The sequence below is a fragment of the Beauveria bassiana genome, assembly GCF_000280675.1.
Source record: "Beauveria bassiana ARSEF 2860 unplaced genomic scaffold BBA_S00090, whole genome shotgun sequence".
NCBI classification, from domain to species: Eukaryota; Fungi; Ascomycota; class Sordariomycetes; order Hypocreales; family Cordycipitaceae; genus Beauveria; species Beauveria bassiana.
This window is the reverse complement of record NW_007930925.1, coordinates 1-13,016: the sequence shown is the minus strand read 5'-3', so window position 1 is coordinate 13,016 and position 13,016 is coordinate 1. Positions and strand designations below refer to the sequence as shown.

The 13,016-nt window shown below is 50.8% G+C and overlaps 4 protein-coding genes across 4 annotated transcripts; 2 read left to right on the top strand and 2 right to left on the bottom strand.

Annotated features, from left to right (window-relative positions):
- Positions 1-606: 606 nt before the first annotated feature.
- On the bottom strand, positions 607-2,087 carry BBA_10117 (mandelate racemase/muconate lactonizing enzyme domain-containing protein; the record flags this gene model as incomplete). The annotated part of the gene is made up of 4 exons (XM_008605214.1): positions 607-1,655; positions 1,723-1,871; positions 1,929-1,962; positions 2,021-2,087. The coding sequence occupies 4 exons, from the start codon at positions 2,085-2,087 to the stop codon at positions 607-609; spliced, it is 1,299 nt and encodes a 432-aa protein (XP_008603436.1).
- Positions 2,088-3,312: 1,225 nt separating this feature from the next.
- On the top strand, positions 3,313-5,918 carry BBA_10116 (fungal specific transcription factor; the record flags this gene model as incomplete). The annotated part of the gene is made up of 3 exons (XM_008605213.1): positions 3,313-3,452; positions 3,489-3,636; positions 3,687-5,918. 3 exons carry the CDS (start codon positions 3,313-3,315, stop codon positions 5,916-5,918), a joined length of 2,520 nt encoding a protein of 839 aa, XP_008603435.1.
- A 152-nt stretch (positions 5,919-6,070) lies between these two features.
- On the bottom strand, positions 6,071-7,171 carry BBA_10115 (endo alpha-1,4 polygalactosaminidase precursor; the record flags this gene model as incomplete). The annotated part of the gene is made up of 2 exons (XM_008605212.1): positions 6,071-6,493; positions 6,551-7,171. 2 exons carry the CDS (start codon positions 7,169-7,171, stop codon positions 6,071-6,073), a joined length of 1,044 nt encoding a protein of 347 aa, XP_008603434.1.
- A 2,718-nt stretch (positions 7,172-9,889) lies between these two features.
- On the top strand, positions 9,890-12,579 carry BBA_10114 (extensin-like protein; the record flags this gene model as incomplete). The annotated part of the gene is made up of 3 exons (XM_008605211.1): positions 9,890-9,912; positions 10,161-10,296; positions 10,687-12,579. 3 exons carry the CDS (start codon positions 9,890-9,892, stop codon positions 12,577-12,579), a joined length of 2,052 nt encoding a protein of 683 aa, XP_008603433.1.
- Between the last annotated feature and the right edge of the window lie 437 nt (positions 12,580-13,016).

Sequence of the window (13,016 nt, the reverse complement as noted above, 5' to 3'; positions counted from 1 at the left end):
CTTATCTACGCCGCTTACTTATTAACTACGTTACTATCTTTTATATAATTTTATTAGTTTATAAAAAATACTATTAATTTTAAAAATTTAAATTTTAAATAATATTTTATAAAATCTAATAATATTTTCTAAAATCTAACTCTTAGCTTTTTAATTAGTAAGATAGTTAAAATACCTAATATTACTTAGGCTATAATTTTAATATTTTTAGTAGCTTTTATATTAAAGAACACTAGTTATGACTACGTGGGTATGGTAGCCGCCTAGCCCTGCAGCACCCAAGCGGAGCGACGGGTGCGGGCACGTGTATTACTCTTAGTGCCTAGCCTGTAGCTTTGGGAACAACGCAGTGCCACAAGTAAGGACGTTACACCATGATATTTATGCTACTTAATGCGTGCTCAATATGGCACCTTAACATTTGGCTCTCTAAACAATTTCCTGTTGTCTTTCGAAACCGCTGCTAGCTCCAACAGAACAGAATGGACTACATGGTCGAAGGACGAGTGCATGGAATGTCATTTGGTACCAACCAGTGGCCAATCTGCCGCAAAATTGGGCGCAAGTCTCATCAACAGCTGTTCTTGCAAGCGGCCCAGATGCTAGTTAGTGCTGCTCGTTTCTTGACCCATTGGTATGATTTTTATACGCCCCTCGACTAGTTTCGGCAGATTTCAAAGCAGGAGCTGGCGGTGGATTTAGTAGATAGTCTGACGAAATCAACCTAGAACGAGCTGCAGAGTTGATAGTCAAGCCAAAGCCCGGTCTATCCAGATCTTCACTGGTCAGGTAACCTTTGGTGGGGATAGGCTCATCGATAAATAAGTCACCAAAAACAGGCAGAACGCTTCGGCCATCGGGCGAGTTGGCCAGATATTCTTGGAAGGGCGTGTTGGGTTGAGAAATGACAAAATGATAGCTGTATGGCCCACTCGCATGGGGGACGACGGGAATGTCGTATGCGGCAGCCATGGCAGCAACCTTAAGTAATTCAGTCAAGCCGCCTAGCCACATGACATCGGGCTGGATGATGTCGAGGTTACGGCCCTCGATGAGCTTGCGAAAGCCATATCTCGAAAATTCATGCTCACCAGTTGTGAACTTGACTGTGGGATGCGCTCGTTTGATCTGCTCGAAGCCATCCGTATCGTCTGGAGAGAGACACTCTTCCCACCAGTTGATGTCGAGGCCCTCGCAAGCCCTGACCAGATCAACTGTGTATGAGACATTGAGACTCATGTAGCAGTCAACCATGATGGGAAAATCGGGGCCGACGGCTTTTCTGTGCTGTCGCAGAAATTCGACATTCTTCCGCAAGCCAACGTGCCCTTCCTCTGGACAAAACGGCAATGGAACTTTGGCACCCCAAAATCCCATTTCTTGAGCTGCAGTTGGCTCTGGACCTGTGCAATAAAACTCTATGCGTTCCCTCATGGCGCCGCCAATCAGTCTGTAGACGGGCTCGTTTCGTAGTTTTCCGAGAAGATCCCACAGGGCCAGATCAATGACGGAGATGATGGCAGTCGGGAGGCCCTTTCGACCGTAGAACATCGAGGCACGATACATTTGCTCGAATAGTAAGCTTGTATTTCGAGGATCGGCGCCAACGAGGAAACGTTCAAAGTGCTGGTGAACGAGCCAGCAAGCAGGCGGGCCTATGTTCCAGTGTCTTTATTTAGCAAGGCTATGAGACAGGCAGCCACAGCTGGGAACGTTGCGTACCTCCGAATCCTGTAGCAAAGCCGACTGTACCATCGATAGCCTCAATCTCGACTAAAATGGAGCCTAGGGTATTGATCCCCCAGCTGGTTCGAGACTTGCGATACTGCGGCCATATCGAACACGGTGTGGAAATATCGGAGTCAATCAGCCTGTCAGCGCGGCGTGTCAGTCATGGCGGTAACACTTTGCACCGGCCGTTTACATACCAATGACCACCTTTGACATTATGATAGTCACCACCTATGGCACTGATTAGATTTATTTCGCCAGTGCATGCCACGCCAAAACTTGCCGGCACCGGTGCCGCTAACAATGAACGACCTGACGGCCTTGATGGTCGGAAACTGTCGGACAGTAATAGCCATGGTGTCTGGTGAGCGGTAAGATTGCATCGTAATATTACCAGAAGCAATGAATACAAAAAGGCAACGTATCGGGAATAGTAGCGACTCATGCGCGCGTATAGCATGGTTAAAGTACTCCCAGTGGGAGTATATCAAAGGCTAGCGGCGGTGCCTTGCGAGGTAGATGGTAGCGGGCGCTGCGTCGGCAGTAGATGTCCCGACGAACTACGTTGGCGGTAGTGGCGGTAGTGCAACGTAACTGCCCCCCCCCCCCACCACCACTATTTTTCCACTTCGGGAACTTGTTTTCAAATAGAGAATTGGACGATTGGTGCAGCAGAAGTGAAGCCGGAAAAATATGCCTGGCTGTGGATGCATGGCTTCGGCGCAGGCCTGGGGCGCAAGGGATAGACGGCGGCATAAAAGGGGCCGTCAACAAGTATCCTGATGGTCGCTGTGACTGATTCGAAATGCCTGGTAGGTATGTGTGGCGACGTGCAGTATGCAAATGACTAGACACGAGATACAGTCGACGATACGACTGGCTATTTATTAATTAACGCACGAACAAAAGGAAAAAAAAAGTATATGCGTGCTCATACTGAGCGCGACATGAGAGTGCATGTGGTACCAATATACACAGCACATATTATTACCGAGAAGCAAGTACTAGAATAGTAATGTCGAGGATCCAGCCAGATAAATTTCAGACAGAATCCACAACATCGGCCCAGTATCGCCTTGGCATTTTTTCTGAACGTGGTGGCAGCTTTTCCACGAGTATGCAAACTTGGTCAATGCTGAGTTGATGAGTCGGGGGCAAGAAATCCCCGCGTCATTGCGCTGCCAGCCAGTCAATTTTTCTTCTCCGCAGGCAAGCTATCGCAACTGCCAGTCACGACGACGAAACCTTTCTCACTCGACGGCCGATTTTGTGGCGTGTACTCGGTACTCATCCTTCCGTTCATCAGCGTATCCGAGGCAATTTGCATCGGCGCTAGAGGTCAAGGCCAAGGTTTGCGCTGTTTATAGGGTCCTTTGCCGAGACATGTGGAATCAGTCGCCAGTGACGAACCTCGCCTGCCGCTCTTCATTCCCCCGAACTCTTCTTGGCCATCCCCATACTGGTGGCATCCACTCAGCTTGTTGTATCTGTGTTGGCAAAGTACCATTGGAGGGACTTGTATCCGAGGCTCCGAGAAGCCGTTGCAGTCTCAGATTGCCCGCTGAATAAACCCGGGCCGCCATGCACCACAGCGCGGAATTTGCGGAACTATCGCCTTCAGCCGCTAAGCATATGAGTCTAGACCAAGACAGCGACTTCCAGAGCGACGCCGACGAAGACGCCGGCCGTGGTCCAAAGAGGAAGCGGCCGCTTTCCGTTTCGTAAGTAAATTGTCTTGCCACCTCCACCAACCTCAGCCGTGTCGCGCCAAAGGCAGCATATGCCAGCTTCCTATGCTCGCCGAGTCCTCCCCGCGCAGCACACACCCATGGCTCAAAGGCATACCCCATCAGCCCGGATCCTAACCTCATCATACCTAGGTGCGAGCTCTGTAAACAGAGAAAAGTATGTTCTTCAGCCCAACAACCAATCATCAGCTGCCAATACAACTCTAGGTAAAATGTGATCGCGGCCAGCCTTCATGTGGCTGGTGTAGCCGCAATGGAGCGACTTGTGAGTACAAGGAGCGTAAAAAGCCGGGCCTCAGAGCAGGATACGGAAAAGAATTGGAACAGCGACTAGACAACCTCGAAGCAACCTTGATTTCTCATTCCAGAATCCTACAGAATCTCGGCCACTCGTTGCCTAACGCAGGAGCCGGAGGAGCTCACAATAGCTTCAAAAGCCTACCTAGTGAGCAAGGTAGTCCAGGCGAATCTACGCAACATTTCCGGCCACAGGACCAGATACGGGCATCACAAAGAGAAGGGAACTTCGTCATGACGAAGCAATCTTCATTCACCCCCAGCTCCCAAAACGCCGAATTTCCAGTCAATTCGGCCCCTATGATGCACGACAGGTTTCAGCAACGGCCAGTGTCTACCATCTCGACTGCATCGCACCCGGATTCTGCCGCTCCCGAATACTACCAGCACTCTCGAGCAAACCCGCCTCATCATGCAGAGTCCCAAGGGGCAGACCAAGACCTGCCTCCGTACGATCTCGTATACTCGCTGGTAGACTTGTACTTTAAGAACGTTAACACTTGGTGTCCTATTCTGCACAAGAAAACTACACTGGATACCCTCTTCGGTCCATCTGCCCTACAAGAGGCCGACCTTGTACTGCTTCACGCAATCGTCGCAACCACAATGCGATATTCTACCGACGTACGACTTACACTGGAGCGACGAAAGAGCTATCACAAAACTTCCAAAGACAAAGTCCTCCTCTATGGAATGGAGAACTCGTCCGTTAAATCGCTTCAAGCACTTGTTGTTCTGGCATTGGACTTGTGTGGAAGCAGTAATGGTCCCCCCGGTTGGAACATTATGGCACTCATCACACGCTCTGTAGTTCAGCTCGGACTCGCTGTCGAGGCTACATCCACCATGGTCTCACCAAGCTTCACCTCTATATACACATTGAGAGCCATGGTCCTGCCTGAGCCCAAGGATTTCATCGAGGAAGAGTCTCGACGGCGCCTTTTCTGGATGATCTACCTTTTGGATCGATACGCCACAATTGCGACCGCATTCGAGTTTGCTCTAGATGACAGGGAAATTGACAGAAGCCTTCCTTGCCGTGACGATCTTTGGATGGCAAATCGAAAAGTTGAAACCAAATGGTTTACGATGAGCAATTCCCCTGAAGCTGCACCTCACCCTGATTCGGGTGCCACAGAGCACCTGGGCGCGTTCTCATATTACATCGAGGTTCTCGGAATTCTCTCCAAAATCCACCAATTTCTAAAACAGCCCGTGAATATCGGAGTGGTCGAAGACGTTGAAAGATGGCAACTTCGATATAAGGACCTGGACAGCATGCTGACATCTTGGAAGTATGGTCTTCCAGGTGAATATAGCAACATGGCCAGAATATTTCAACTAGGCAGTCGCAACTTGAGCTGTACATGGTTGATGCTTCACGCGACCTATCATACGGCGGTGATCAGGCTCCATTCATCAGCCGCATACCCGACAACGAGATCACCCATCTTCACACCGTCGTATAGTGCATCACAACGATGCCTCAGCGCAGTGGAAAATATTGCTGCTCTAGCCGAGTTCGCGTACACGAATGAATACATGCTAAAGTTGGGTCCACCATTCGCATTTACGGTCTGGGTATCTGCGCGCTTACTTCTAGTGCATGGATCGACAGTTGAGCATAAACTCTCGCCGCAGATTGCGTTCTTTGTCGATATCCTGAGAGCCCTGGGTGCTTTCTGGCCAGTCGCTCAACGGTACTGCAACCTGCTGCAGAGAGTTTTGGATGAGCATCGAGACAGCGAGCAAAACGGCGACGGAATCACCCCAAGCTCCGTGAAAATTCTGGCAGACATGAGACGTACCGCATTCGACCTGGATTTCCTCATCTCTCGTCAACCACGGCACGGAACACACACGATGAGTCGTGTACCTAGCGTCACGTCAGCCAGAACACCAGCACCCATCGAGCTAGAGTACCTCGACGTGTTTGACTTTTTCAACGTTCCACGTCTCCCTCTTTTAGGCGACAGCCTGGCCATCTCAAACGAGGCTGTGACGCAGCCAGAAATGCATCCTGCCAGCAACGTGAACTCGCAATCCGGTATAACTGCGGACTTCAACATTACCAACTTCATGATGGATGCGAATAGTGACTGGTTCAAGCAGGAAGGCGGGAAGTTTCTGGGACAAGGATGAGCTTGTTGCAAGTGATGAAGGGCTCTCGAAAACTCGAAATGAGTTGAAAGTAATGCTTGAATTATGTACCACCATGATATTACAGCGAGTACCTCAGCTACTACATGAACAGAATAAAGAGTTGTATATACACTTCCTAATATGGTGTCATTTTAAGGGACCAGCGCAGTCTCGTATATATCGCCATTACAAAACTGCACCCATCCATCGAGGTTCATTCTCTTAAAGACGGTGCTGAACTCGTCTGAGCCCTTACCAGAACCTTTGCGAGCGCAGATTTCCTCACGGAGGTCATCGGGATACGTCTGAGCATCATCTTCAGGAGGGTACTCGATGTGAAACACAGGTTTGCCCGCTTCGATAAACTTGTGAAAAGATTCGCACTCAGGGTTCTCTTGGTCGGCAGCACACTGCTCATTGACGGAGAAGTCGACCAGATGCATCACATCATCAATAATGTCGGCTGCGTTCTTGAGTCCCAGAGCCATGTTGTACTTGCTGGCCTCGTCGTGGAGAAAGCCCAAGTAGTCAATCGAGTCCTGGGGCGTGAGGCCCAAGTTGTTTTCATCGTTTTGCTAGTATTCCTCGGGTCAGAGCTGAGCAGAAGAACTCGGGTGCAAGAGCAACCTTACAAAGCCGTCGACGTTGTCGGGATCAATAGCATCGCAGCCCTTGCGGGCTGCCAGCGCGATGCGACTTTTCATGATATTACGGACCTTGGAGCTGCTGATGCGGGCCCAGCGCTCGTCTGTCCATTCCGGCAAAGTGCCACCGAGATCCTCCTCAGGGAACTGGTCAGCGTCCGTACGGCCCCTTTCCCATGTACCGGCGCTGAAATAGCAAACGACCTTTTTGCCACGGTCGTGCAGTTTGTCAATGGTCTCCTTGTCGTTGTCAAAGACGTCAAAGTCCCAGATGGAAACATCAGGGGTGAAATCGATATCGCTGCGAATGGTGTTTTGTAGGACGATTTGCCAAGTCTCGCCAACCTTAGGTGCCCATTTCAAAGAGCGGCCAGACACATTGCGCAACTCGATACCCGTCTTGTTGCTGGTGCTGCTCTCATCATCACTGCCGCCCCTAGGTCTCGTCAAACCGACGCCAAAACCAACAGACAGTCCGATGATGCTAGCCAAGGTAACCCCAGTGATAATCACCTTCTTCCATGTTGCCATGAACTGCTTGACAGGGGCCTGAGACTGCTTCTCCATGGCAACGTCGTTTTCTTCAACATGGCTATCTCGACCGGCCATGATGGTTGATATCTGGAGCTGTAGTGACCAAATTCTTTTACGAGGAACTTCGTAACTAAGGATTTGAAGTCGGGAGGGAGGGTCTCGAGGTATTTATTCTCCACGAGAACGGAGCCAGCGTGCCGCCATGATAGGTTGCAAAGAAGCGGGCTGAAAGGGGAGTACTACTACGCTCGTCTGACAGCCCCAGCCTGATGAGGATCGTGGAAGTGGGATTGAAGGGAAAATGCTAGCTTCGGCAAGGGGGGAGCAGATTCCTCCGACCGAATCGGCGTATGAGAGTTCGCTACACAAGATTCAAGCCGACAAGGCTGTTTAATAACGAAGCAGAATTCGGAGCGGGGAGCTAGCTAAGCGAAGGTCAAGGACATGAGCACGGTCCAAAGAAAAGAGAAGTACACTGAATCGTTAAAAAACAACTTCATTGGTAAATAAATAGAGTCTACTCCGTACGCAGTAAAAGAGAGCTGCTGTTAGTGCGGGTTTCCACTATGTAGCAATAGTTAAGGTATGTACATAGCTGTCTAGATGTCAGCAGCGGTGCTTTTATTTGAGGCTGTACCTACCAAAGCTGTATCTACCTAGGGTGGCGCAGCGCTGGTCTGGACTCAAAAATCGTCGTGTCAAAGCCGTCAGAACCGGCACCAGTAAGAATATAGTAACCGCCGAGGCTCCTCTCATGACAAGTATGCATGGTGAAAAGTTTAATTAATTCTAAATATATCAATGCATGACCTATTCAAGGAGGGAGAAGTGACCCGCCTTCAGCCTGGTCCAGAGTGGAATGCTGGATCGTGCAATGTCTCCATCAGCCCACGATGAGCAGGGAGCCAGGACAAGGCGAGCCTGGGTAGGGATACGTAGATCTTGACTGGCAGCCTGGCTTCATAGATTGATATAAGAGTGAGGCTTGAAGCTTGCATATCCCTGCCTATCGGTAATGAATAAGACTTTTTTCAATCAACTACTGGAAATAAAAAGACACAATTGTGGTAAAGCCGTAGAGTCTTTCCAGTTGTGCCTTGCCTTTGCCCCATCCAGTGTCTCTTGGCAGCTGTTGATGCACACATCAGGCTTTTATAGTTAGGCAATTGACAGAGTAAGGGCAGGTTTAGCTTGCTTTTTAATGATTTTTACCTTCCAGCCTCGGGGTAGCTCAAGATGGTAGTGGTGCATCATTGTAGAAATTCTTTACCCTGCGAGGCTTTCCAATTTCTCTGGCCTTGCTGTGCTTGATGTGTTCTAGGTACAGTGGGTTTAAGGTAATTCAGAGCCAATTCCCCATATGATGCTGCTCGGAATTCCCTGGAGGCACTATAATTTTGGTTACCGTCATCTGCCTCTATTCAGGCGCTTGGTAAACTGGTGTGACTGGCAAACCGGCTAGTTGGCTGCAGTGGAAATTGGCCAGCCCCAAAGCGGAAAGACTGCACGCTTCTGCCTTGCTGTTTGCGGCCGGGGTCCAGGTTGTCTCAACATTTTCAATACTTCCTTTGTTTATCAATGCTGTTGGCTGGGGTTATCTCCGGTCTTCGGCTGGGCACCTCGTTGCGCTGACTACCTTGTCGTGCTTGTCATTTGCAAATATGCAGCCTGTCTGCACCATAAACATGTATGCTGCAGCACGTAGAAATGCACTGTGATGCCATAACTACTTGACGTATAGAACGCATACTGACTGATGTGCTGCAGACAACCCTTTTGATTGCTTGCCTCAGGGCTTGGTGGAGTTGCTGGCACCATTCTCCACCCGACCGCTACCTTGTGCGTCATCGTGAGTCTGTCCGGCAACTTCTTGCAGCTCAGCTTCGTCGACCTTCCAGCGCAGTCCATTTTGCCTGTCATGCTGTTATGGCCATGATTGGTGGCGCTGATAACATGTTGGGATGCTGGAAAGACGAGGCGCGGTTGGGAAGAGAAAGTCGTGGCCAAAAGGCTTGATTCATTCATCAGTTCCACAAAGCCGTCCGAGCTATTTAATTAGTTAGGAACCCCTGGGCTGCATAAGGCCCAATAGGTACCGAGTACCTCTACGTAGCGCTCCATCTCCGTACCCACTCCAGCCAAAAAGCGGCGGTAAAAAAAGTCGTGCAATCGTGTCAATGCCGCTGCATTCGGGTCCGCAAGCCCGGTTTTAGCAATGCGTGTTTCACTGCGCGACGAAGCAACGTGACGTATGTACCAAGTCACTAATACAGCATAATTATTGATTCATCATGCTACCTGCTACGGCGTAGCAGACATTCATTGCACAGCGGTCGCTCCAGTTCAGCTACCTGAGAACCCAGGTGATGCAGCAACTAACACCAGCTGGCAACACACAAAATTTATATCGGGAGCTCCAGCGCATCCGAAGACCATCAGCCACGTAATTTCTCTCCGGCTCGTACGCCGAACTGCCCTCCCTGCCTTGACCAGAAGCTGCCACTGCCTGGGGCCCCAAAAGCTCTCCCACTTCTTTCGCTGGCCCCAAAGCCAGAGTAGCACTTTGTGTTATTAGGTACTCCGTACCTACCTGCTAAATACCTAAATAATACATTGATACACTTGGTACCTAAGTACCTATCGAGCACCACCACTCGCTCATCAAGGCGCAAAGCCCTCTTCTCAAACCCTCTTTTCACGTCTGTGATTTCCTCCCCCTTCCATATCCCTCCACAAAGCCAGCCTTTATTTTAGAGCCAGAAGAGCCCGCATTAGTTTTTTGTAATATCCACCATGGGCAGCTATACTTTCAAGTGGTAAGTTCCTTTTGCGCTGCCCTCATTGCCCCCCTCTGCCACACTTTGAACTTGGACCCGTGTCCAATCTGGCAGCCCGCGACATCAATTCCTCCCAGCCAACCGTGCCTCTGGCATTCCGTTTGCACCACCCCACGCTCGAGACAACCTTCATTACGCTCTTTCGCCTTTCAGTATCACTCTACAGATCTTTAACCAGTCTATTTGTCGTTTTCGATCTCTGATTTTGTGCCCTTACTTTTTACCAGGGAACACCCCGCGGAAGAAGTCTACGTTACCGGTACCTTCGATAACTGGACCAAGAGTGTCAAGCTCGACAAGCGAGGCGACATCTTTGAAAAGACCGTCAGTCTGGAAATTCCATCCGACAAAGTATACTACAAGGTTAGTGAACCTTTCCGACACCCTTCGCAACTCAATGCTACGTTGCGCGCATCCTACCGTTAGCGATACGTTCTTTTCTCCTGCGCGGCTGGAAGCTAGAGGCACCCCGCGCGCCTTGCCGTCTTTCTGCTGCGGCTTGCGCCATTCACATGATAATGTCGCCAAACAAGCTGTTGATCAATCAGACTCGCACTTGTTCGCGATACTTCTTCTATCGAGGGAGGTCTCTGGCGCGTAGCTCGTTGTCAAACAATTCGTGTGCGCACAGAGCCGGACCTGCCACCCGGTGCTACCAATCCGGTCACGTTGCAGAAGCTTCGAGCGTCGCCAATTGCGTATCAAAACATTGCGCATCGAATTGCTCTTTACTGACGCTTCTGCCTTGCATAGTTTGTCGTCGACAACAATTGGACTACCAACGAGTCATCTCCCAAGGAGGCCGACAAAGAGGGTAACATCAACAACTTCCTCACTTCAGAAATTATTGCTGCATCCGCCATCTCTACCACTGTACTCAACACCATCGGTCCCGGATCCACTACTGCTACAATGGCTGGTCAACAACCCCTGGAGAAGAATAAGCTTGCAAGTATCAACCCTCTGCCTGCCTCAGAGACCGGAGTAAACCCCATCAACTTGAAACCCGGCGAAAAGGTCCCTCAGCAGTTTGCTACCGGCGATATTCATAAGCACGTCAAACTAGATAAAGAATCATACGAGAAAAGTGATTCTCTTATTGGCGTTCCCAACCCTGCTGATGTCCCCGCGGCGGGCCCTAACACCATTCCGGAATCAGGCCTACCGATGCCTCAGAACGCAACAATCAACACCGTTGGCCCTGGGGCTACCACTGCTGCTCTAGCTGGCCAGGTTCCCCTGGAGTCCAAGGCTGCTGAGCCCACCTCCGGCACCGACGACAAGAAGAAGAAGAAGAACAAAAAGAAGAACGAGAAGAAGAAGCAGAAGAAGGCTGCCGCCGCCGCCGCTAACGGCAATGGCGGTGCTAACATCGATGACAATGACAACGACGACGACCACAGCGACGAGACTGAACAACAAAAGGTTGACCACAGCGCTGCTACCACCGCCGCTACCATCGGTGGGAGTGTTGCTGCTGCCGCCGCCGCTGTCGCTGCCGGTGCTACCGCCGCTGCCAGCAAGGTCAACGAGCAGGCTGCTCCTACTCTAGACGCTGCCAAGACTGCCGCGACGGAGGCCATCAACAGGAACCTGCCTGATGCCGCCAAAGACAAGCTCCCGGAGCAGGCCAAGCAGCTGCTTGGTCAGCATGAGACTACAAACGACGTGCCCACCGAGGTCAAGAAATCAATCCAGGAAGCTGGCCAGAGCCCCGAGGCCGCTGCCAACGCGACCGCGGTCGAAGATAAGAAGGCTGCCGAGTCTGAACTCCTCAAGGAGGTCGAGCCTGTTCCCGCGACTGACGGTTCCAAGCCCAAAGAACTGTCAAGTCAGCAAGAGCCTGCAAAAGATGTTCCCGCCGAGGTCAAGGAGTCCATCCAAGAAGCTGGCAGGAGCCCTGAGGCTGCCGCCAACGCGACTGCTGTTGGGGAAAAGAAGGTTGTTGAGTCTGAGCTCCTCAAGGAGGTCAAGCCTGCTCCCGCGACCGAGGCGCTCAAGGCTGACAAACCGCCCGCCGTGGTCACTTCTGTTGACAAGGCCACCGATAAGCCTGCCGAGAAGCCCACTGAGGAGATAATCAAAGCCCCTGCTCTCGCTACTGTCGCCCCTATCGTGGCCCCCATCACTGCTCACCAAGCCGAACCTGTCGAGAAAGACGCTGCCAAAGTTGTTGGAGGAGTGTCTAGCTCTACGCCAGCCGAGCCAAAGCTAAATGAGACTAAGGTCACAGTTTCTAAGCCCGTGACCCTTACTTCCGCTTCTCAGCAGCAGCCTGCCGATACCACCGTCGCCCAAGCCACTGAAAGCCAGACTACAGATGTCTCTGCTCCGAAGGTTGCAGAGGTTCCCAAGCCTGCCGAGACGACCCCTGCAGTATCCAAACCTGCCCAGACCAATACTGCTGAGACGACAACTGCCGCCTCCAAGCCCGACGAGACCAAGCCCGACGAGACGAAGTTTGCTGGGAAGCCTGCCGCGGCTACTGGACCAGCCACCAACGGCTCTGGCTCTAAGCCTACCCCGGTCGCTGCAACCGGCAAAGGGACCGCCGCGAGCAAGGCTAACGCTACAGTCGACAAGAAGAAGGGCCGTCTCAGCACCTTCATCAGCAAGATCAAGGGCAAATTGTCGGATAAGAACTAGATAAACTCGGAAGATGCACGAGATTGTGTTGTTTTTGTTTTGAGATTGTTGATTTCTTTATCATTCCTACATCAAGTGATTCCCCATAGCTGCGGCAGTATCAAATCTGTATCATAAATCTAGGTAATACATGATATGTTGGCAATGCTTAACTACAGATTTCACGCAGTGAATGAGAGCTTCATTCGTCCATAAGTTCTATGTGCTAACTAGCGCTCACCAGTGTGGCGTTATTGGATTTGCCACTGCCACCATGCCGCTGACCTTGCGAGGCGAGGAGAGAAATTAGAAACTACTCTATACAGATCATGCCTCTTTATTATATTTCGTGTTGAGCGAAAATAGCGCTCCAGCTCGCGATTCCGCGTATCCGTACTGATAGTAGCGCAGGAGGCAATGTAGTGCACGTGACGAACCTTTCTCTCGCGTCACGACTA